The sequence below is a fragment of the Bufo bufo genome, chromosome 3, assembly GCF_905171765.1.
Source record: "Bufo bufo chromosome 3, aBufBuf1.1, whole genome shotgun sequence".
NCBI lineage: Eukaryota > Metazoa > Chordata > Amphibia > Anura > Bufonidae > Bufo > Bufo bufo.
Genome location: NC_053391.1, coordinates 38,591,913 through 38,616,131, shown reverse-complemented (window position 1 = coordinate 38,616,131; position 24,219 = coordinate 38,591,913). Strand labels below are relative to the sequence as shown.

Here is a 24,219-nt window from a genome sequence, read left to right as displayed (position 1 = left end):
AGGCTACTTTCACACTTGCATTCAGAGCGGATCCGTCTGGTGTCTGCACAGACGGATCCGCTCCTATAATGCAGAAGTTTGTATCTGTTCAGAACGGATCCGTCTGCATTATAGTTTAGAAAAAAATCTAAGTGTGAAAGTTGTTCAGACGGATCCGTCCAGACTTTACATTGAAAGTCAATGGGGGACGGATCAGTTTGAAAATTGAGCCATATTGTGTCAACTTCAAACGGATCCGTCCCCATTGACTTACATTGTAAGTCTGGACGGATCAGTTTGCCTCCGCACGGCCAGACGGACACCCAAACGCTGCAAGCAGCGTTCGGGTGTCCGCCTGCGGAGCGGAGGCTGAACGCTGCCAGACTGATGCATTCTGAGCGGATCCGCGTCCACTCAGAATGCATTGGGGCAGTACGGATCCGTTCAGGGCCGCTTGTGAGCCCCTTCAAATGGAGCTCACAAGAGGAGCCCCGAACGCAAGTGTGAAAGTAGCCTTATCCTGTACTGATCCTGAGTTACATCCTGTATTATACTCCAGAGCTGCACTCACTATTTTCCAGGCTTCTGAGCTGAATTCTTCTAGCCTTAGGCCCCCCTTCACACGAGCAAGTATTCCGCTCAGGTGCAATGTGTGATGCAAACACATTTCGCCCGCACGGAAACCAGACCCATTTATTTCAGTGGGGCTGTGTACATGTGCGTTGCGTGAAAACCGCAGCATGTTCTATATTCTGCTATATTTTTATTTATTTATTTTTTTAATTTATTATTTTTTTTTTTCACGCAGCGCTGGCCCCATAGAAGTGAATGTCTCTGTGTGAATCGCATCGCTTCCACAAGCAAGTGTGGATGCGATTTTCACGGATGGTTGCTAAGAAATGTTGTTTGTAAACATTCAGTTTTTTTATCTCACGTGTGCAAAACGCAGTAAATCGCATTGCACCCGCGTGATAAAAACTGAATGCGATCGCAAACAAAACTGAATGTTTGCAAAATTGCGCAGTTTTCACTGAACGCATCCGGACACGCTCGTCTGCAGGGGGCCTTACTGCCATCATGGTGTGCAGAGATGAGGTTTGGCGACTTGCTGCAGTCTTTCCCTGTGTAGAACACGCTGTTCCCCTGCGTTCTCTCTCGGCTGTCGGTCGTGTCATCCCCCCCCCCTCTGCGATGTCCTGTGTTTGCAGGGCATTCACAGGTCACATGACTGTATTATTCCAGGTGAACGTAGACCGGAATCGGCTCTGACCTTTTCTACCGATGACATAACTACTACTGAAATCTGCTGGAAAGTGTGCAGAGTCCCGTCAGCTGCTTGTGGTTGTTTGTACTGTCACCAGTGGTGGGTGGGGCCCTATGTTCACTCCGGGGGCGGCTGCGCTGTACTCACAGTGCATGCGAGGTCATGGCTCTCTAACGGAGAAGTGCCCGGCTCAGAGGAGAAGTTCAGGTTTCTGCTTTTCTGAAGGTTTGCAATATTATATACTGTTTTGACCTTCAGTGCACTTAAAGGGGAAGTAAACTTTTAAAGGGAAGAGCAAGGTGTCAGCAGCAATTGTCTGGAGCAGGAATTCTTTCTGGGCCTCATGTCAGCCCTCCTTTTGAGGGACACAAATTGACTGATGACAGCGAGCAGCCATAACTGTTCCGACATGTCCACAGGGTCATAGGATTGATGGGGGTCCCAACGGCTCTTCTGCAAGCCAAGATGGCCGAATTTGGGGAAGACTGTCTGGAAAGACTTTGGCCATTTCTGCGGCTCTCGCCATTGAAACCTTTAAGAGCAGCAGCAAAGAAAGCCGCCTACCCATTCAGCCATCCTGGGTGTGGGGTCCGGGGACCACCGCCCTGTCAGACATGACTCTTTAATGGGGAAGCTTGGCAACAATGATGTCGATCAGGGATAGGCATCCTCCAGCTGTTCTGAAGCTACAACTCCCAGCATGCTCCATTCACTTACATGAAGAGCCAAGGAAGTGTGCATGATGGGGGTTGTAGTTTCAAAGCAGCTGCAGTGCCAAAGGTTGCCGATCCCTGACCTAGATGAATGTGAGAAGAGTCTGAGACTTTGGACCTCTGCCAGTTTCCGGAAACCGAGGTGCTTTAGCAGCAGCGCCTGAACCCCTTTGGTGCCGCACAGAATCTGCTTCTTCCTCCCATGGTTATGCTCCACGTAATAGTCCCCTCCCTCATGGAGTCAGGCTGGTTTTGTGATATTTTGATAGTCTTAAAGGCGATGTTAACGTTTATGTAACTATGGTTGAAAGGGTTCATATCCCAGTCTTGTAAAGTGGTGTCGTTCTCGCTAGGATTTGCTGTCTCTTTGAGATCAATGGTGGTCTGAGCTCTGGGACCCCCACAGGTCCAAACAGTGAGGTGATGGCAGTGCTTTATCCCCACCGCCATTTTTACCCGATGCCCCGGCCACCTGCTATGTAAGGAATGGTGGCACAGTCCCATCCATTCCGGTGTCCTCTTCATTTTCAGAGTCCGTGGGGGTCCCAGAGGTCTGGTATAACGTCACTTGTGGGAGTAACCCTTTAAAGTTATTCTTTTAGGGGCTGGAATGGAGTAGGGGTAAACCTTACCGATCCCTTGTTTCGCTCCTTGCCCCTCTCTACTTCCTGGCCGCACCAGGAAATGGCTCAAACGGCTAATCATTGGTTGAGGCGGCTCAGTACCGCGGGCGGTCTGAGGACAGGAAGTGGCGAGGAGCGGGGATGGATCAGCGGACGGACAGCAGCTAGAGATCGCGAGTGCTGATGGTTTATTTCACCCCATTTTTAATTAAACTTACGCCCCTGGAAGACTCCTTTTAATCTTAGAATAATGAGAAGTTCTGCATCTACTGTATATGGAGTTGAATATTTTTGTACACTTAGCATTTTGCTCTAAAGTTGCAAAAATGTACTCTATCAATACTAATTTCTTAAAATGTGAAAATAAAGCTTAGTCTTACAGATTTATTAGAATTTATGCCAGAAACGAGTGTAATTTATGGGCCCGGATTGTTTTGTCATGTTCTAGATCTCTGCGGGGTGTCAGTGAATGGAAACCTTACATCTGTTAGACTGAATACAAGCCAGAGAGGAGAGAGTGTTTTGCTCCCGGAGTGTCCGCTTCCCAGAATGTATCAGCCCGGAGACTGGTGCTATTGTAACAAACACTAAGGCCTCTTTCACACTTGCGTTGTTGGGATCCGGCATGCACTTCCGTTGCCGGAGGTGCCTGCCGGATCCGTAACAACGCAAGTGTACTGAAAGCATTTGAAGACGGAACCGTCTTCCAAATGCTTTCAGTGTTACTATGGCACCCAGGACGCTATTAAAGTCCTGGTTGCCATAGTAGTAGTGGGGAGCGGGGGAGCGGTATACTTACAGTCCGTGCGGCTCCCCGGGCGCTCCAGAATGACGTCAGAGCGCCCCATGCGCATGGATGACGTGATCCATGTGATCACGTGATCCATGCGCTTGGGGCGCCCTGACGTCACTCTGGAGCGCCCCGGGAGCCGCACGGACGGTAAGTATGCTGCTCCCCGCTACACTTACCATGGCTGCCAGGACTTTAGCATCCCGGCAGCCATGGTAACTATTCAGAAAAAGCTAAACGTCGGGTCCGGCAATGCGCCGAAACGACGTTTAGCTTAAGGCCGGATCCGGATCAATGCCTTTCAATGGGCATTGATCCCGGATCCGGCCTTGCGGCAAGTCTTCAGGATTTTTGGCCGGAGCAAAAAGCGCAGCATGCTGCGGTATTTTCTCCGGCCAAAAAACGTTCCGTACCGGAACTGAAGACATCCTGATGCATCCTGAACGGATTACTCTCCATTCAGAATGCATTAGGATAATCCTGATCAGTATTCTTCCGGCATAGAGTCCCGACGACGGAACTCTATGCCGGAAGACAATAACGCAAGTGTGAAAGAGCCCTGTGCTGTGATAAGTGGCCAACACCATAGCGTCCATGGACGATCTGTTCTCCAGTGGAAGCAGAACGCAGCCCCGACTGTTAGGCTAGGTTCACACCAAATATTTGGTGTGGATTTTGTGTCGAAAATCCTCACCATAAACGCATGCGGAACTTTCCCACTGATTTCAATGTGGAATCTGCATTTTAAATAGGGAGCTTAGGTTTTAAAACCTCACCCTGCGAAAAAGAAGTCTACTGTCCGTTCTTGACACAGAATCCGCATCCAGAATGTCATTGAAAATGGCCTGGAATGGAGATCCTTGCCGAAACTGCGTTAAATACGTCAGGAAAAAACGTATGGGGGGGAAAAAAATATTTTCAGCATTGAAACAAAAACACTGAACCTAGCCTTATCCTGTTCGTGAGAAAGGGGAGTCTGTGTATAGGTTTTCTGTATGTTTCTGTTCACTGACAGCAAACAGGTTATCGAAACGCACAGTCTGCTGGAAAGCTGCAGGATAGCGGGCGAGCAGGACTCTGCTTTCATTTTCACACAGCATTTAAAGGAGTGAAAGTTGCTCGTTGTCAGTTTTGATCGCCGAGGCCCCAATTTATGCAGTTTTTTTTAGATTTCTGGAATATCCGTGACCCCTGATATACACAGATTTACACAAGTTGTGCGATGCCCCCTGTGTTCTGATACAAGAGGAGTTATTAGTACCCGAAGCTAGGGGGGGTATGGCGGTGGGTACCCCAGGTTTACTGCACTGGCGCGATGCATACTGTTTGCTTGCATCCCCTGACAGTATGCACAGATTTCAGGATGATGTGTGTGCTGACTTGGTTTTATGGTATGTAATTACAGCAGGCATACATGAAGCTGTAGCGTTCTTTGTATGGCCACTTACCTGCCGGGTCCATGTGATCCGGAGAGCTGTTGGTCCTGGCCTCGGCCCCGCGCTGCCTTACTGCGATTATTCTGCTTGCTGCAGATGTTCAGTACTGTGTCCTGCAGCACCATCTAGTGTCTGTTTGGTAAACTGCAGTCAGATCGGCGCTCTGTATATTTAAAAAAACACTAAACTGCATTGGTTGTGCGCTCTGCTGATTCAAGTTTACACCTAAATTGCTATGGTGGTTTTATTCTAGGATCACAGTTTTTTTTTTTCTAGGTTTTTTTTTTTGTATCTTATTCTGAACTAAAAATACATTCCCTCAGTTCCATCAATTTGTGTAAAAGTGAAGTATTGATGTTAGGTGTTTTCCTAGAAATGAATGCTTAACTTGATTTCCCTTTCATTCTTTCCAGGAGGAGAGACTTCAGCATGCAAACCGTCATCTGTCCGGCTTGCACCCTCATTTTCATTCCATGCTGCGGGTCTACAGATGGCTGGACAAATGCCACACTCTCATCAGCAGTACAGTGACCGGCGTCAGCAGAACCTAAATGACCAACAAGTATCTGCCTTATCTTACAATGACCAGAGTCAGCTGCCGACTAACCAGGTGGGACCTCTTACATCTTGTACATGCTTCACCCTCGTCATATTTCGGATCTGGTCAGGATTTGGGACATCAGCAGTTTGATCCGGTGTGCAACGAATGTCTCATTATGTTGGAATAAAACGTCCTCTTGCAGCACCTGAGACCTTCCGTTGCTTGGTGGATCAATCCTTGGTGGAAAGCTGTGAAATAGGATCAATCTGTCAATTCACATGGTGCAAGTTATGGGGCATGGACTGTGGTCTTTGCCAAATGTCGGTTGCTTGTGATGTGCGTCCGTCCCAGGATTAGGGGTCAGTGCTTCAGTCACTGTGCCTAGATGAAAGCACCTAGTGACGCCCGAGGGACATCTGCTGGTTTTACAAGCAAGGGGTTTTCCAGGGTTAGAAAAACATTGCTGCTTTCTTCCCAAATCATCGCCGCTTCTGTCCGTGGGTTTAATCTGATATTAAAGGGAATGGTGCTGAGCTGCAGCAGTGCGCACAACCTGGCAACTGTGATGGCACAGCTAATTGAAGAAAGCAGCCATGTTTTTACAATCTTGTAAACCCCTTTAACTCTGGTGGCACTTGGGGAACAGAACGCTTGCACCTTTTATTTTTGTACATTGTCCGCTTGAAGATTTCTTTATATATGCATTTTAATATTCATGTTTTCCCTATTTGTATCCATGACCTGTAGTGTTAAAAAGCACAGGGTACAGTAAAGCCTGCGGGCAAATGTGGAAGTACCGTAACTAACCTTTTTATATATCGTTATTTAAAATTATTCTAAATGCTCTATTTACTGGCAGAATAGGCCCGATGTTTAGCGCTTATCACTGCTTGGAATCCATATGCCACTGACATGCTGTGTGCGGCTATAGAGATTCCACAGTTGTACAGCAATGAGGGCTGCCGTGTTCAAAGGACGGGTAGGTGCACACATTGCTGCTCCGGCCTATACCTGCTCTGCTCAGCTAAAGCCTGGCATAACACTTCTCTCTGTCCAACCTGCACCCGCACTTCTTCTCAGCTAAAGCCTGGTATAGCACAATAATGCAGGGTCTCCTGCAGCGATGTGCTATGCAGAGTTTTTAGTGCAGAAGGCAGGAGCAATGATGTGCTATGCCAGGCTTTAGCTGAGCAGAGCAGGTATAGGCCGGAGCAGGGGGATGTGTTATGCCAGGCTTTAGCTGAGCAGAGCAGGTATAGGCCGGAGCAGGGGGATGTGTTATGCCAGGCTTTAGCTGAGCAGAGCAGGTATAGGCCGGAGCAGGGGGATGTGCTATGCCAGGCTTTAGCTGAGCAGAGCAGGTATAGGCCGGAGCAGGGGGATGTGCTATGCCAGGCTTTAGCTGAGCAGAGCAGGTATAGGCCGGAGCAGGGGGATGTGCTATGCCAGGCTTTAGCTGAGCAGAGCAGGTATAGGCCGGAGCTCATTGCAGAACTGTATGGGGGCTGGTTCTGGCAGCAAAGCAGTTAAATTAGTCCATTACAAGAACGAGTTATAGTGAATTTAAAATGGGTCTGGGCTATAATGTATTTCTTCACACCTACTGCACACTGAAGCTATTAGGGTGCAGCCACCAACCTGTTGGAGTGGAAGAAGTTCAGGGGATCGGTGCGGCGGCAGGAGGAAAGCTGATAGTCACTGACGTCCAGACAGTCCTCCTTACTGATGTTGCCCTGCTGGGAGAATAGGGGAAGGGCTCACCCGGGGCCAGGAACTTCTCATACAGACCTTCAGACATGACTCGGGTCGCTGGAATCCGGCGACAGAGCCCCTTTCTGTCACCACTCTCCCATACTTACCAACAGCGGTTCCTGGAGTTAGGACCTTCTTTTTCTCCTGCAGGATGTGCTCTCTAAAGTCTGGTGCCACCTACAGAGAAGGAGAGCAATGACAGCTATATTCTCCGTACACGTCTCATGTCACTGGTGTTTAGTAGGCAACCAGTCAAAAAAAAAAGTGACGATATTTCAAAAAACATCACCAGCCACTAAAAGGGCAAATTTATCGAAATGAATCACCCAGCCCTGATTTAGAATAGTTTCAAATAAAGTTGTGTAAAAGGTTATCTACACTTTAATCTGTCAATGGGTCTGAGAGTCCATTGGGATTTAACCCCCCCCCCCTATCCGGAGATATGGTGGCATATTATCTAGAATGAGTGCCTCTGTCCTGCCCTTCAGGTTGTGATCAGATCAGACTCACAGCGCAGCACCCGTCCTAACCTCCCAGCACTGCCTAGGTCACATAGCATTATATTGATTTGTGATGCTATGTAACCCTTACAGTTCTGGAATGTATTGGAGAACACTGATGGCATTATATCTGTGTTATCCAATACATTACAGAACTGTAAGGGTTACATAGCATCATAAATCAATACAATGCTATGCGTCCTCGGCAGTGCTGGGAGGTCAGGACGGGAGCTGCGCAGAAAGTCTGCAGCGAGACACTCGCTCGTCTGAAAGGGGACATAGTCATAGCTTCTGTGCACAAAGCCTTACCTGCCTCATGCGTTTGGCTGGGTATGTCTGTAGTCCTTCAACCAAAGTAAAATCTCATCTTTCATTTTGTATCCTGCAGCGGCGGATGCCCCAAAACTTTCGTGATCCAACTTCAGCCCCGTTGAGGAAACTGTCAGTTGACTTGATCAAAACTTACAAACACATTAATGAGGTAAGAGAGCAGAAAACGCCGTCTGTGTGCAACTTTACGAATTACTATTTTCTCAAATCATATGAAATGAAAAATGAAGCAACTCTGCAGTGGATCTTAACTAAAAATGTCCTACTGTTCTTTTTACAGCTCCTGCGCAGAACTATGCCTCTCCATGGTAACAGATAACGTATTGTGTAGTCTGATCCTGCAGTTTGTATCCGTCCTCTACTTCTATCTAACCTACCAAGTGTATGTTATCACCAAGTAGGGGACACATGGAAGAAAGTACGGGACTGCAGGACTGCAATGCCATAGTCTGCATAGGAGCTGTAGAAACAACCTGATAATGGATGTTTGTCATCTGTTGCAAAGTTGTTGTTTTTTTGCTTCATTCATTGTTTTGGGAAAATATAGAACGTTTGGTCGGACGTTGCTGTAAATTTTCTCTGGAGATAATGACGTGCAAGGTCTTAGAACATCTAGAAATTCTGCAATATGGTTGTTAAAGAGACTCATAAGTTTAAAAAGCAGAGCTCCCAAAGCTTTCCATGATATACAGCTCTGTGGTGGCATAATTATACACTTCCAGTGCGCATGATACAGTATGTGACTTTTTTGCACTAATTGGAGAGAAGTAAATGTCCCCTTAGGGTCCATTCACACGTCCGCAAAATGGGTCCACATCCATTCCGCAATTTTGCGGAACAGGTGCTGACCCGTTAATTTTCAGTGGGGCTGGAATGTGCTGTCCGTATCCACATTTGCAGATCCGCACTTCCGTTCCGCAAAAAAAATAGAACATGTCCTATTCTTGTCTGCAATTGTGGACAAGAAAAGGCATTTTCTATGAGAGTGCCGGCGATGTGCGGTCCCCATTTATAACCATTTTTTTTACGTGTTTCTTTGGTTCTAGTTTCTCTCTCTTACTTAAGCTTTTTTTCCACTTTTCATTCTCTTCCTTTTCTCCAGGTCTACTATGCAAAAAAGAAGCGGCGGCATCAACAAGGACAAGGTGATGACTCCAGTCACAAGAAGGAAAGAAAGGTGTACAACGATGGCTACGACGACGACAACTACGACTACATTGTGAAAAATGGCGAGAAGTGGATGGATCGCTATGAAATCGATTCTTTGATTGGAAAAGGTTCCTTTGGCCAGGTAAAAAATGGCAGTTTCAGATGTGGACACCGCAATATGTTCTATTGGTTCTACTCTTCGCTATACAGTGGAATTAAAGGATAACTGTCATATTTTTTTTATAATTTTTTTTTTGCTAAAGTGTAGGGCAAGTGATAGGTAACAATTTTGCAATAGACTTTATTTAGCCAAAATGTTTATTTTTGCTAGAAAACTGGGGCTGAAATTTCCCTTAGCAGCACTCTTCAAAAGAGCGTTGCTAAGGGCCATCCGTCCATTAGAAAAGACGGGCTGTGCAGACGCTGTGCTTCTGAAGCGTGCTTCCCTGGGAGACAGAAGGCTGGGCACAGGAGTTTTAGGAGTTAAAATTACATTTATATTCCCCTTTTCTATGCAATCTAATGCTCCGTAACATTCACTGACCTGCGATCCCTGTGATAATAATTCATGAAGCAGCCGCCGGAAGTAGAAGCACTGTGCGCAGTCAGTCGGCGGTTGGTGAGTCACCGCTTGCTGTAATTCAGTAGGAACTTTTCTTCTTTACTTCCGGAGACTGAAAATCTGTTCTGGTCATAAAGAAAACACAAAGGACCTTGCTAATTTCAAGACACTAGACTGTAAAATGCTGTGCACCCGGTGTGTCTGTCCTGTGTGTCTGGGACAGATTTTCCACCATCAGGACAAAGAATGACAATTTCCGTTAAATTATAGCAAGCAGAGACTTTTTTTTTTAAAGTGTAGGATTTCCAAAGTACAATAAAATATTTTGAACCTGAACCTGTGCACCCATAACTAGTGATGAGCAAACCGAGCTTCGAATGCTACAACATGGCTTTGGTTCTGAGGTACAAGTCGGAACTGAAGCGGAGTTCGGTTTTAAAGTGGTTTTCCAATTTAAAAATCAATTACCAAAGTTATTCAACGAAGTCAGGCGCGACTTCACTAATAACTAACTTCCTCATCGTAGCTCATACATTTTAATACTTTCAGAGACTAATCTCCGTAAAATAGTATTCCGAAGTTTTGAATTAAGCGACTTCGGATGTAGCATCCGAAGCTCGCTTCACTCATAGATACCCTTAACCTACTCGAGATTTACCAGTGATGTTGTCATTAAAGGGGTATTCCCACCTTAGACATTAAGAATCCCACCTGTGGGACCACAGCATTCTCCAGATTGGTGGTACCCCAACCAGTGTTTCCAGGTGGGAAAATAAATGTAGACATGGCCACGTGGACTCCATTAGAAGTAAAGGAGAGAGCTCTGCACACGCCAATTCATTCTTTGGTTGGATGCAGTGACTGCCTTATGAGGCCGGGTGTGGGCCCCACGTCTGTCTAATGTTTATAGCATCTTACGGCTATGCCATAAATGTTTAAAGGCTATAGACACTTTTAGGGAATTTTTTTTATGTTTGCATTTCGAGCTAAAAATAATTTTTGCAATTCTGTATTAAAAATTTTCAGCAGTTTTTGTCTATTTGTAGACTGTCACAATGTGTTTACTGAGTTCTGTCAGATGACTGCTGGTGTAAAGCAGTTATCATAGACCTCCTGACCTCATAAACACTCATTATAGCTAAATTGTTATCAAACCAAACCTGTATTACAAAAACTGCTGAAAATTTTTAATAGACCAATGTCAAAAATTATTTTATCCCGACATGAGTAAAATGCAATAAACATTGCCTATGAAAGTGTTCCTAGCCTTTAAGCCTCATGCACCCGGCCCGCATCACGGATGTGGACCCATTCACTTGAATGGGTCCGCAATCCGGGAGATGCGGTGCGGCTCGGAAGCTCTGCGTGGTGCTTCCGCTGTGTTTCTGTCGGTGCCTCCGCACCGCAAAAAAAAGAACATGTTCTATTTTTTTACGGTGCGGATAGATCACGGACCCATTCAAGTTGAATGGGTCTCAATCCGTCCCGGCCGCTGCATGGATGTTGCCCGTGCATTGGGGACTGCAAATTAAGGCGAGAATACCCCTTTAACTCCAGGGCATCCTCAGTTAGTACTCACTGTCCATCTGTGCTCTTCTCTGCTTGTCTCCCTGGGCTTCAGAAAGGGGAGAGGGGTCCCCAGAAGGTCGTCTTTGCTTTTCATTTTTGCTTCTACTAAAAGGACTAGATGTCTACTTATAACAGCACACCGGTGCATCGCCACATAATAAAGGTGTTCTCACCCATTCCAGGTTGTGAAGGCATACGACCGCGTGGAGCAGGAGTGGGTGGCTATTAAAATTATAAAGAACAAGAAGGCTTTCCTAAATCAAGCCCAGATTGAAGTGCGACTTCTCGAGCTGATGAACAAACATGACACGGAGATGAAATACTACATAGGTAAGACGCCTTTATCTTCTCGGATCATCTCGCCCCATAGGCCACTGTGTACAGGACGCAGCTCCTGGGGATTAACAATTCTGCTTTTATTTGACAGCTGCAGGTTAGAAGATCAAAGCAAATATTTGGAAGTGGCTGCGAGCTGAGACGAAGATTTATTGAGCCGTTGCATCTAAATTGAAAAATGGGATAACTGTGCAATACATAATTTGTTAGCTCCTATACGCACCTATGCATCTCCATGGTAACAGACAACAAACCAGCCCCGTGTGGTCTTCCAGCAGTCCCCTACCTCTTGGTAACCTGCTGAATAAATGTTGGGCAACCAGTGGAAGAAAGTCTGACTGCAGAATAAGGTTATACAGGGTTGACTTGTCTGTTAGCATGGAGACACATAGGTCGGCATAGAACTGTAGACCCCCAAAAATTTTTCTTAATGAAGATTTATTGCAGAGTTACTACATTTTCATTTTAGGTGCATTGGAACAATGAAAAATATTTGGTTGCAAAAGAAGCTGTCAAGAATTAGAGCCAAGTACAGTGTCCAGCTATCTTTGGCAGTCCCATAGTTTGAGTGCAGTAGTGGTGCACACAATTAACAGGTTCTCTGTTCAAAAGGATGGGGACACTGAACTGTTCTTGTGATCAGTATGTGTCCTAGTGGTCAGACCACCACCGATGTAACAGTTATCTCCTATCCAGTGGATGGGTGATTACTTATTGTAGCTGGAATACACCTTTAAAATGGAATCTGTCAGCTCTGGACCCCCCCAAACTAGAGTAAGTGGTGCAGAGTCTGATGTAATTTGATAGTCACTTGCTTTCTGACACTTTGCTCCCACAAACTAACAGTCAAATGCATTCTGGGGGACTCCTCTTTGAGTCCTCTCCATTGGGGCTCATGCACACGACCGTATGTATTTTGCAATCCGCAAAACACTGATCCGCAGAAAAATACGGATGACCTCCATATTGAATCCATTTTTTCAGGCGGACCCATTGTTTCCATGGGTCCGCCAAAAAAAAAAAAGCAAAACGGACAAGAATGGGACATGTTCTATGTTTTTTGCAGAGCAGCCAAGCGGACATATACGTAAATGGAATGCCCATGGAGTCATTTCCGTTTTTTTTTGCAGACCCATTCAAGTGAACAGATCCGCAAACAGGCTGCAAAAAAAAATATATGGAACTCACACGGGGGAAAAAATACGTTCATGTGCATGAGCTTTGATGTCCTCTCAATGCGTTTTACTGCTGGTTAGTGGGAGCAGTGACAGAAAGCAAGTGAATATGAAGATAAAAATTACATAACCGGCTTTGGCATCACACTGTACAGCGATTTTACTATGGGGGGGGGGGGGGGGTTCCCTTTAAAGGGCTTCTGTCACCCCACTAAACATTTTTTTTTTTGGTTGATTATAATCCCTATACTGCGATTTATGCATACATACTGTAATTAATCATTTTGGTTCAGCAGATTATGTTAAAACCGTACTTTTAAAATATGCAAATAACCTTGCTACCAGCAAGTAGGGCGGCTACTTGCTGGTAGCAGCCGCATCCTCCTATCATAATGACGCCCCCTCCGCATGTTGATTGACAGGGCCAGCGGACGGGATCTCTCTCTGCTGTCCCTGTTTGCATTCAAAATCTGGCGCCTGCTCTGTACCTGTCTTCAGTCGGCGCAGGCGCACTGAGAGGCGGACGCTCGCTCGGCCGCTCCATCCTCAATGCGCTTGCGCCGATGACGTCACATCTACACCCGGCGCAGGCGCATTGAGAAGGGGGACGCTCGCTCGGCGCTCCTTCCTCAATGCGCCTGTGCCGGGTGTAGATATGACGTCATAGGCGCAGGCGCATTGAGGATGGAGCGGCCGAGCGAGCGTCCGCCTCTCAGTGCGCCTGCGCCGACTGAAGACAGGCGCCAGATTTTAAATGCAAACAGGGCCAGCAGAGAGATCCCGTCCGCTGGCCCTGTCAATCAACATGCGGAGGGGGCGTCTTTAGGATAGGAGTATGCGGCTGCTACCAGCAAGTTTTGTATATTTTAAAAGTACGTTTTAACATAATCTGCTGAACCAAAATGATTAATTACAGTATGTATGCATAAATCGCAGTATAGGGATTAAAAGTAAGCAAAAAAAAAAAAAACAGTTTAGTGGGGTGACAGAAGCCCTTTAAGTCCGCTGTACAGAACACAGTGCATAGTAGAAATGTGTAGGAGTCTTATACTGCCCTTTACTACAGTTTCTAATTTTTGCTTTCTGCCTTTAATTTTTTCCTTCAGTGCATTTAAAGAGACATTTTATGTTCCGAAACCACCTCTGCCTCGTGTTTGAAATGCTTTCCTACAACCTCTACGACTTATTACGTAATACCAACTTCCGGGGTGTTTCTTTGAACCTGACACGAAAGTTTGCACAGCAGATGTGCACTGCACTACTATTCCTGGCTACTCCCGAACTTAGTATCATTCACTGTGACCTAAAGCCTGAAAATATCCTTCTCTGCAATCCCAAGCGAAGCGCCATTAAGATAGTCGATTTTGGAAGCTCGTGCCAGCTAGGGCAGAGGGTAAGTGCCTAGTTAATATGTCTGATGTCCTAATCTAGCCAAATATCCCAAAGCTTCCACTGACATTGGATTTCTCTTTTTTTCTGCCCGCAGATATACCAATATATTCAGTCTCGTTTTTACCGGTCTCCAGAGGTTTTACTGGGAATGCCTTATGACCTTGCGATTGACATGTGGTCCCTCGGTTGCATTTTAGTTGAAATGCATACTGGAGAGCCCCTCTTCAGCGGAGCCAACGAAGTAAGAGGAATTATATGTTTAATTATCATTTTACAGATCTGCGGTCTATTACAAAGGCAGCTGTATCCCTTCACAGTTCACTTTGCTAGTGAATCGGCACTCTGCAAGTGTGAGAGGAGCACCCAGCCAAAAGCCTGAATTGACTCACTTTAACCCTATGAGTACTGATGTAGCTATAGGCAGTTGTGCCCATGTCGTCAGTAACTGGGCAATGGCTGTAATACACAGGACGGACCTCTGATCTCTGCAGTCACTGCATTTAAAGGAAGAGACTGAAGGGGACTGGGATACAGCCCAATTTCCAGTGAAGGCCCCAGAGCTCTCTGACTATAGTGAACCATATATCCGTACAGTATAGTTAAAGTCTAAAAATGTAAAATACATTTTTGCCATAATAAAATATGTAGCTAAATTGCACCTACATAAAGTACAACTCGTCGTCCCTAAATCAACGCCCGAAGTGAAAAATAAAGATTGACCGCCGAAGTGGCCTTATTCCAAATGGGTCGAAGGGATTTTCCACTTTAAAGTAAATACGGCTTATTTCATGGTCTTCCTTCCTCTCGATGGTCAAAGGTCTCTGCTTGCTGTTAGTGAATGGAAATGTTCAGATGCTGAAAACCCTCCAGGTAACGTGCTGCTCACAGGTCAGAGCTCTCTTGTAATGGAATTTGCAGCTATGTGGTCATGATGGATTTTTCAGCATTTGATTCCTTCCTCCTTTCACTGACCGTTAGCAGAGATCTTGAAAATTGCAAAGCACACACAAACAGTATTGGAACGTTTACAAGGATCACGGGACATGGACAATTTACAGATCTAGATGCTTGTCCCTAGGCTGACAGGATAGCTTCAACCAGAGTGGTTTTTGGAGATAAAAAAAAAAAAGAGCCAAAACCAGAAGTGGCTTCAGCAGAATAATAGAAGTCCTTCCTTTCTTTCTATTTTCAAGTTTTAAGTTCTATTTTCAGGCCTCATGCACATGTCTGTATTTTCGTTCTCCATCAGATCCGCTTTTTTTTGTGGGACGGATGTGGACGCATTCTTTTCATAGGGGCCACAAAACATGCAGACAGCACACCGTGTGCTGACTGCATTGGTAAGTCCATTCCATGGCCCAGCAAAAAAAAAAAAAAAGACGTCCTATTATTGTCAGTTTTGCAGACAAGAATAGTCATTTGTGACACAGTGCGAGACTCACAAAAGAGAAAAATGCGAGATGCATATGGCCGGTATCCGTTTTCCTGATCTGCGGAACAGGTACGGCTGTGTGAATCAGGCCTCAACCAATTTTCATTGACATTGTTCTTCTCCCAACAGGTGGACCAGATGAATAAAATTGTAGAAGTTTTAGGAATACCGCCTGCTCACATCCTCGACCAAGCACCAAAAGCCAGAAAGTTCTTTGAGAAGCTGCCAGATGGCGCTTGGAACTTAAAGAAGACCAAAGACGGGAAAAAGGTAATTTGCCTGTGTCACTAAAGTGGCTGTCTAAATCTGGTGCTTCCAGTGATAAGGGCTCGTAACTGCAGAATTTCCTTAGCTTGTGGTTGGAAGGAGTTAAATCATCATTCCCATTGCTTTCCCTCCGTAGGAATACAAACCACCAGGAACCCGGAAACTTCATAATATTCTTGGAGTGGAAACTGGAGGACCAGGAGGTCGGCGAGCAGGGGAATCAGGTCACACTGTAGCGGACTACTTGAAGTTTAAAGACCTCATTTTAAGGATGCTAGATTATGATCCTAAGACACGGATTCAACCATACTATGCTCTGCAACATAGTTTCTTTAAGAAGACTGCTGACGAAGGTACAAACACAAGTAATAGTGTATCTACAAGTCCAGCGATGGAGCAGTCCCAGTCGTCGGGAACCACCTCAAGCACATCGTCTAGCTCAGGTAACCTAACTCTGCAGTGCGGTAACACACAAGGAAGCCTCGGTGATGGGCTGCTCAATATTGGGAGGATTTGTGTCCATGCCCTGAGCTTAAAGGGGGTTTTCTAAGACTTTATGGGTCCATTCACACGTCCGTAGTGTATTGCGGATCCGCAATACCCCCGGCCGGCACCCCCATAGAACTGCTTATTCTTGTCCGCAATTGCGGACAAGAATAGAACATGTTCTATTTTTTTCGGGAGCTGCGGACCGGAAGATCGGGGCCGTGGTCCAGAGATGCGGAAAGCACACTGTGTGCTGTCCGCAACTCTTCCAGCCCCATAGAGAATGAATAGGTCCGGATTCATTCCGCAGCGTTGCGGAACAGATCTTGACCCATTCTACGAACGTGTGAATGGACCCTATAACTAATGACCTTATCCTCAGTTCATCAGTATCTGATCAGTGGGATCCGACATCCAGGATTCCCGACTATCCGCTATTTGAGAAGGCACCCTCTCTCCTATTAGGGCCGCGGCCTTCTCTTAGCTCACCAAGTACAGCACCATACATTGTATAGTGGCTATGATTGGTATCACAGCCCAAATCAATTCCATTGAGCTGAGCTGCACAAAGGCCACGTGACTGGTGAACATGTCGTCACTTGGCCTAGGAAAAGTGCCCTCACAAACAGCTGATCAGCAGGGGTCCCGGGTGTTGGTCCCCACCTATCAGATACTGATGACCTATCCTGAGTCAAATATCAGTGTCGATATGCTTCCTGTAAAATGCTCAAGCGCATCGGGTATCCGCTGTTATTAAGATTAAAGCCTTTGGTTAATAAGAATACGCCACAAAATTTCATCTGCATCTATGTGTAATTACGTTCCAGGGCATTGAATGTAAAGATGCATATTGTGGTCTTCTACAGGTTTAAAGGTAGTACTAGTACAGACCATATTAAATGAGGGCATCTATGAGAAGCTCTATAGGAAAGGCCTCGCCCACTGAACTGCGCTCCCATTCCTTATTTAGGGTGCTGACCTAGCAAGGTCGATGTAAACTAATCTGCCGAATTGTATGAGAGGTACCACCTGATAGCAGCCACGGCATCTTCAGGGGCATGACATCACGGTACTTCCTATTGTGCATCTAGCAGGTTCCCTTACTTTAAAGGGGCTATCCGGGAATTCAATATTGATCATGCGGTCATCAGTATCTGATCTTTGGGGACTGACTCCCGCCACCCCATCTGATCAGCTGTTAGAAGATGCTGTGGCGCTCCTTGAGCACCTTGACGCTTCCTAGGGCAGTGACGCCTGTTACACGGCCTTTGTGCAGCTCAGTCCCATTCAAGTGAATGAGACTGAGCTGTAATACCAAGCACAGCCGCTATACAATGTACGATGCTGTGCTTGGAAAGCTGTTAGGAGGCTGCAGCACTCACTGGAGTTCAGGTGAGCGCTGCAGCTTCCTGAAACAGGTGACGTGCAGCGAGTCTGACCCACCTGCTGATAGGTCGTCAATATCGAGAGCTGTGATTAGCTTGGCGACGCTGCTGCATTTGGCTCGCAGAGGATTTGCTTAGGCTAGCACATTGTGACATTTTCAGCTGTGCGCAGGACTAAGTCAGGTTGGGCTTTTCCGACTCTGAATGTAAAACACTTCCATTCAGTGACCACTGGGGGCGAGATGAGGGGCTGGGAAGCGGTCAGTGTTGATAGCCCAGGGCGGTGGACCTAAAGGAATCGCTTTCTTAGCACTTGTGCTCACGTGCGTGACCAGTTTTGAAGAGTGGACGAGAAGTGTGAAAAGTGAAAAAAAAATTATAGCGCAAATGTGGTATTCCATAATTTGCAACTTATTTTATGCATTAAAGGGGTGTAAAACTGATGATAGATCTGCCCCAGTATTTGTTTTTTTACACAATTTCCCAGTCCTGTAAAAATCATGAAATTGACAGAAACAGCCCCGTTCTGTCGTGGAGCGGCGGGGACATCTCTCGCTCCATTCAGTCTTTTCACTGCAGAACAGGAGACTAATGAGAAGTCAGAAGTGATGTCCCGAGGGATCCGACCACTGTCACCGCTTCTGTGGAGAAGTGAAATGTCATTTGTGGAAATACCTTTTTGGGCTGCATTCACACGCTTCGGATTATGTTGCAGAAATTTCCGCAGTTCTCCATTTGAGTGGGGTGGATTTTTGCAAGCCCCATCCAGGTGAATGGAAAGAATTCTCAGTCGTGGAAGTTTCTTCAACAAAATCAGCAGCGTGTGGAAGCAGCCTTAGGTGAAGGCCACACACGCCACGGAATTTCTGCTTTGAAATCCGTATTTCTGCAGATTTCTTGCAGTGTTCACCAAGTCTTTCGAATTTTTCATCAGTCTACGTGCTGCAGATTTCTTCATGTGGATCGGACTTATAAATCCGCAAGCAAATCGACTGCCGGACAAATGTGTTGCAGATTTCATCCACTACAGATCTGCGTTGTGTAAACGTGCCCTAAGTTGACATTCTGTGGGTTTAAAAGTCGGTTCCAGAATTTATTATGCAATACTCTGGCCGCTTCCGGCTCCATCCACTGTATAGTTACTGCTACCGACAGCTGGCCGAAACAGCCTATTGGCATGGGGTGCTGGGTGTTGGACCCCAACTGATCTGATATTGATGACCAAGCCTGAAGATTAGTTATGGAAAACCCTTTTAAAGGGGACATGCCATCACAAAAGTGCAATGCAATCTGCAGGCAGCGTGTTATAGAGCAGGAGTTGCTGAGCCGATTGATATATAGTTTTTACGGGAAATATTTAGTATAACTTGTATTTTATTAATTTAAATCTCTGCTCGTTCTGAGCTAAGGAGTTACGTGGGCGGTCCTAATAAGTGACTGACAGCTATCTGTATGGTCACGTCAGTCACTGAGTAGGACCCCCCACTGGACTCCTGCAGTACAGCACAATGGACACATGGTCGGGCTGCCACCCCCAGCATCTTGGATCACTATGCTGCAGTAAATTCAGGTCAGCCGATCCTCAGGAATTGCATCCGTTACACGGACCATTTTTTCCGGACCATGTTTTACCGTGTGAAAATGGCCTACTTCCTCCTAGAGACTTATGAACATATTGACACTTGGGCATTAGCATTCCCTTGCAAAAGGACTGTGTCCTTACTAACTACCGTAGATTGTTTTAATGAGTGCAGCGGCACACCTCTATCTAGTAAAGCCCAGGTTTTAATTTATTCATACATTTCCAGGAGGAGTAACAGAGGAACCGCCCAATGAAGAGCTTCATGGGAAAAACAATTACTAAAACGCTAAAATAGACGTGTGAGCAGAGATGACCAGTCCTCTTTAGTTATGCCGCACCCCAGATGTTGTAACCTCTGTTCTCTGCGGGATTTCTGCATGACGGTTTGTTTCTGAAAACGTGCAGAAAATCCGTCGGAGACTGATAGACAGCGAGGGCAGGTTTATCTGTTTAGTTTTAGGACACCAGCTTTTATACTGGAGTGGTCAGTGTCTAAGCTCCTAAACGTGATGCCTGATTGTTGAAGCCTTCATTTTATTTATTTTTTACTGACTTAGTGCTAAACGCTCTTGTGGCAGAACGATGCATACTTGTTTCTGCTTTACTGATCAGAAAATCCTCTCTAGGCGCTGTTCACACTAGCATCAGGCACAGCTGGTATTAGCGGATGTCAGCTTATCCCACCGAACCCCGCTGACTCATAACAGGGATTATCGGGTTTCAGTATTTTTGGCTGCGAGAATAGTGCTGCAGACTGTCCACCTCTTGCTGTCGTGTAGTGGAAACCTGTAAGACTGTTCACACCACATTTAGAGGGATTTGGTCAGCGTATAAGCTGACGTACAGCGACATTCATCATCCATAGACCCCCAACAAAAATATAGATATTAGGCTGTATATTACTTACTAGCAGAAAGGACCTGGCTTCGCACAGGTATATTTAATCTATTTCATTTAATGTTTCTGTGTGTCGTTAAGATATCGACAGTATCCCCCATAACAGTGACCTCTACAGTGCCCGCCCCTTTAACAGTGACCTCCAGAGCAGTTGCCCCTTCAATAGTGGCCCCTGCCCCCTTAACAGTGACCTCCACATAGGGTTGGGCGATATCAAAAATATTTTAATAAATGCCCATTTAGAAGGAAAAAAAAAAACACCAAAAACATGTACTCGTGTTTCCTTGTTGCCCCCATACATTATAATGTCTGCTTGATGCCCCCATGCAGTAATCTCTTAGTTGCCCACGAAGAACAGGGTCACCGTTCTCCCCCCAAATCTGATGGCTCGGCCGTGTCCCCTGCTGCTCCATTCATTCTCTATGGGAGTGCTGGAGATAGCAGCGATCAGCCATCTTCACCGCTCCCACAGAAAATGGGACATCCTAGCGGAAAACCCTGATAAGTGGGTTGTTCAGAGTGTACCCATCATAGATGCACATTGTCAGGAAGGGCACCTTGGCATCATAAAGATGCCTTTCCGTCAAATAAAGCGTTGGGGGTCATTTACTAAAGACTGGCGCTTCCCATATGGGTCTTAGTCCCTACACTCTACAGCCATATTACCGCAACCCCCAGAGCGCAGCGACTGTTCTCAGCCCTGGCCTCTCTGTGCAGCAGCCCCCAGAGTGCAGCGTCTGTTCTCAGCCCCGGCCTCTCTGTGCAGCGGCCCCCAGAGTGCAACGACTGTTCTCAGCCCCTGCCTCTCTGTGCAGCAGCCCCCAGAGTGCAACGTCTGTTCTCAGCCCCGGCCTCTCTGTGCAGCGGCCCCCAGAGTGCAGCGACTGTTCTCATCCCCGGCCTGTCTGTGCAGCGGCCCCCAGAATGCAGTGACTGTTCTCAGCCCCGGCCTGTCTGTTCAGCAGCCCCCAGAGTGCAGCGACTGTTCTCATCCCCAGCCTGTCTGTGCAGCAGCCCCAGCCTCTCTGTGCAGCGGCCCCCAGAGTGCAGCGACTGTTCTCATCCCCGGCCTGTCTGTGCAGCAGCCCCCAGAATGCAGTGACTGTTCTCAGCCCCGGCCTCTCTGTGCAGCGGCCCCCAGAGTGCAGCGACTGTTCTCAGCCCCGGCCTCTCTGTGCAGCGGCCCCCAGAGTGCAGCGACTGTTCTCAGCCCCGGCCTCTCTGTGCAGCAGCCCCCAGAATGCAGTGACTGTTCTCAGCCCCGGCCTCTCTGTGCAGCGGCCCCCAGAGTGCAGCGACTGTTCTCAGCCCCGGCCTCTCTGTGCAGCAGCCCCCAGAATGCAGTGACTGTTCTCAGCCCCGGCCTCTCTGTGCAGCGGTCCCCAGAGTACGACGACTGTTCTCAGCCCCGGCCTCTCTGTGCAGTGACTGTTCTCAGCCTTCTGGCTCTGGGGGTTTACAGCCACTAGATGCCATTTCTTTGTGACCTTAAAGAGGACCTTTCACCTGTATAAACTATGGTAACTGAGTATGCTGACATGTAGAGCGGCGCCCGGGGATCTCACTGCACTTACTATTATCCCCGGGCGCCGCTCCGTTCTCCCGTTATAGGCTCCGGTACCTTTGCTTCTTAAGTTATAGTAGGCGGTGTCTTCCCTTGTCCTGTGGGCGTCTCCTTCTCCTAGGCTGCAGCGCTGGCCAATCGCAGCGCACAGCTCACAGCCTGGGAGAAAAAAACCTCCCAGGCTGTGAGCTGTGCGCTGCGATTGGCCACCGCTGCAGCCTAGGAGAAGGAGACGCCCACAGGACAAGGGAAGACACCGCCTACTATAACTTAAGAAGCAAAGGTACCGGAGCCTATAACGGGAGAACGGAGTGGCGCCCGGGGATAATAGTAAGTGCAGTGAGATCCCCGGGTGCCGCTCTACATGTCAGCATACTCAGTTACCATAGTTTATACAGGTGAAAGGTCCTCTTTAAGGACTTATACCCCCGTGACTAGGGTTGTCACAATACCAAAATTTTGATTCAATTCCGTTCCCACAAAAAGGGAATGCAATACTCGATACCACGCCAAATTTAATGCAATAAAAAAAAAAAGGAACGAGCTGCCCAAAATAGAACAGTCCTATGCTATTATTTAGGGGAGAAGAAGACAAAAAAAAAAATGGAGAATCGTGTTGGATGGCTTATTGAGCGTCCTGGCTGCCATGGTAACGAATCGGAGCCCTGAGATTTCACTTCTGGAGCTCCGATCAGAAGCTACCACTGCACCACCAATGAAGAGGGGAGGGGACCCTGTGGCCATTGCCACCAATGATTATAATACTGGGGGGCTTGGGTGCACTGCGCCACCAATGATTATAATACTGGGGGGCTTGGGTGCACTGCGCCACCAATGATTATAATTTATAATACTGGGGTATGGGGGGACGCACTGCGCCACCAATGAATGTAATTAACCCCATAATACAAATATAGACTGCGGGTGCCAGCCATATCACACAGCCGGCACTCTGCCTCAATGACTGGGATCCCACCGAACCGTGCCAATTAACCCCTCAGGTGCCGCATTTGAGGGGTAAATTGCCTCGGATCGCCTCTTCCTCTCATTGAGACCGGGTGCCGGGTATGTGATACGGCCGGCACCCGCAGTCTGTATTTGTATTTAGGGTAATTCTCTTTGGTGGCGCAGCGGCCACAGCCCCTCCTCACTATTACCTTCTTATTGGTGGCGCAGCGGCAGCCGGATCACAGTGGGGAGGGACTCCCTCCTTCTCCACTGTGCCGGCTGTAATGTGCGCCGGACGTTTTAGAGGCATTCAGCACTGTGACGTGCGACTGCCCCTATGACGTCACTAAGGCTACTTTCACACTAGCGTTGTTTGAATCCGGCGTCAATTCCGACACCGGAACTGCCTGCCGGATCCGGAAAAACGTGTGAAAACGGATTACATTTGAATCCTGATCAGGATTTTGATCACAATGAAAAAATGCATTGGAAAAAACGGATCCGCCATTTATGGACTTTAACTTTTTTTTCACATTTTTCGGGTTTAACATGCAAAAGCCGCATCCGGTTTGACTGAACACATGGTGCCGGATCCGGCGTTAATGCAAGTCAATAGGAAAAAGACCGGATCCAGCGTTCAGTCAAAGTGTTCAGGATTTTTGGCCGGAGGTAAAAAGACAACATGCTACGGTTTTCTGAAAAGCCTGATCAGTCAAAAAGACTGAACTGAAGACATCCTGATGCATCCTGAACGGATTACTCTCCATTCAGAATGCATTAGGATAAAACAGATCAGTTCTTTTCCGGATTTGAGCCCCTAGGACGGAACTCAGCGCCGGAAAAGAAAAACGCTAGTGTGAAAGTACCCTAAAATACCGCTGTATTTAAGAAATGGTGATATTGCCATATTGCCGTTTCTTAATACCGCGGTATATCGTTAATACCGGTTTATTGCCCAACCCTACCTCCACAGCAGCTGCCCCTTCAATTTTGGCCCCTGCCAACTTAACAGTGTCCTCCTCAGCGCCCTGCTCCTTTAAGGCTAGGGCTACATAATGACATGTGTTGAACGACATTTTGTCGTGCCAATGTTGCGCAACAATTTTTATAATGATAGGCTATTGTGTCGCACTGCGCCATGTGACCTACTGTGAAACAGTCCCAAAAAATCCATCAAAGATGGATGCATGTAGCAGCGTAGTTGTGCCCTATGTGTCGTGCAGCCCTAGCCTAAAGACCTACATCAGTGAAGAAAAATGGCTGGGTTGTTATGGAAACCTGGAGTAAAACTGTGTGTATGTGGAGACTAAGGGCCTGCGAGCTTCTATTGGCTGATAAGGGACCTGTGACCGTGTGTATGGCAGCTGGGATATGAAGAGAAAGACCTGCGGGCTTGTATTGGCTAATGTAAAAGAGAAATAAGGGACGGCTCACCTCTGATTTTATGATGGAAAGGTGCACCAAACTGATGTTGTACCCAATCACCAAAAAACGAATGTATAGAAAATAGAATAGGCACTCTTATATCTGGTTCAGTAGGTAGGCAA

The 24,219-nt window shown here is 46.9% G+C and overlaps 1 protein-coding gene across 2 annotated transcripts in view; it reads left to right on the top strand.

Annotated features, from left to right (window-relative positions):
• The window catches only part of DYRK1A (dual specificity tyrosine phosphorylation regulated kinase 1A), a 77,975-nt gene that overhangs the window by 42,052 nt on the left and 11,704 nt on the right, over positions 1 to 24,219 (top strand). For both annotated transcript variants that reach the window (XM_040423098.1, XM_040423097.1), the window contains exons 3-10: positions 5,219 to 5,415; positions 7,987 to 8,079; positions 9,031 to 9,219; positions 11,391 to 11,538; positions 13,826 to 14,112; positions 14,206 to 14,352; positions 15,673 to 15,813; positions 15,947 to 16,253. In XM_040423098.1, the coding sequence (XP_040279032.1) occupies positions 5,219 to 5,415; positions 7,987 to 8,079; positions 9,031 to 9,219; positions 11,391 to 11,538; positions 13,826 to 14,112; positions 14,206 to 14,352; positions 15,673 to 15,813; positions 15,947 to 16,253 (1,509 nt within the window). The remainder of the gene's footprint in view (positions 1 to 5,218; positions 5,416 to 7,986; positions 8,080 to 9,030; positions 9,220 to 11,390; positions 11,539 to 13,825; positions 14,113 to 14,205; positions 14,353 to 15,672; positions 15,814 to 15,946; positions 16,254 to 24,219) is intronic.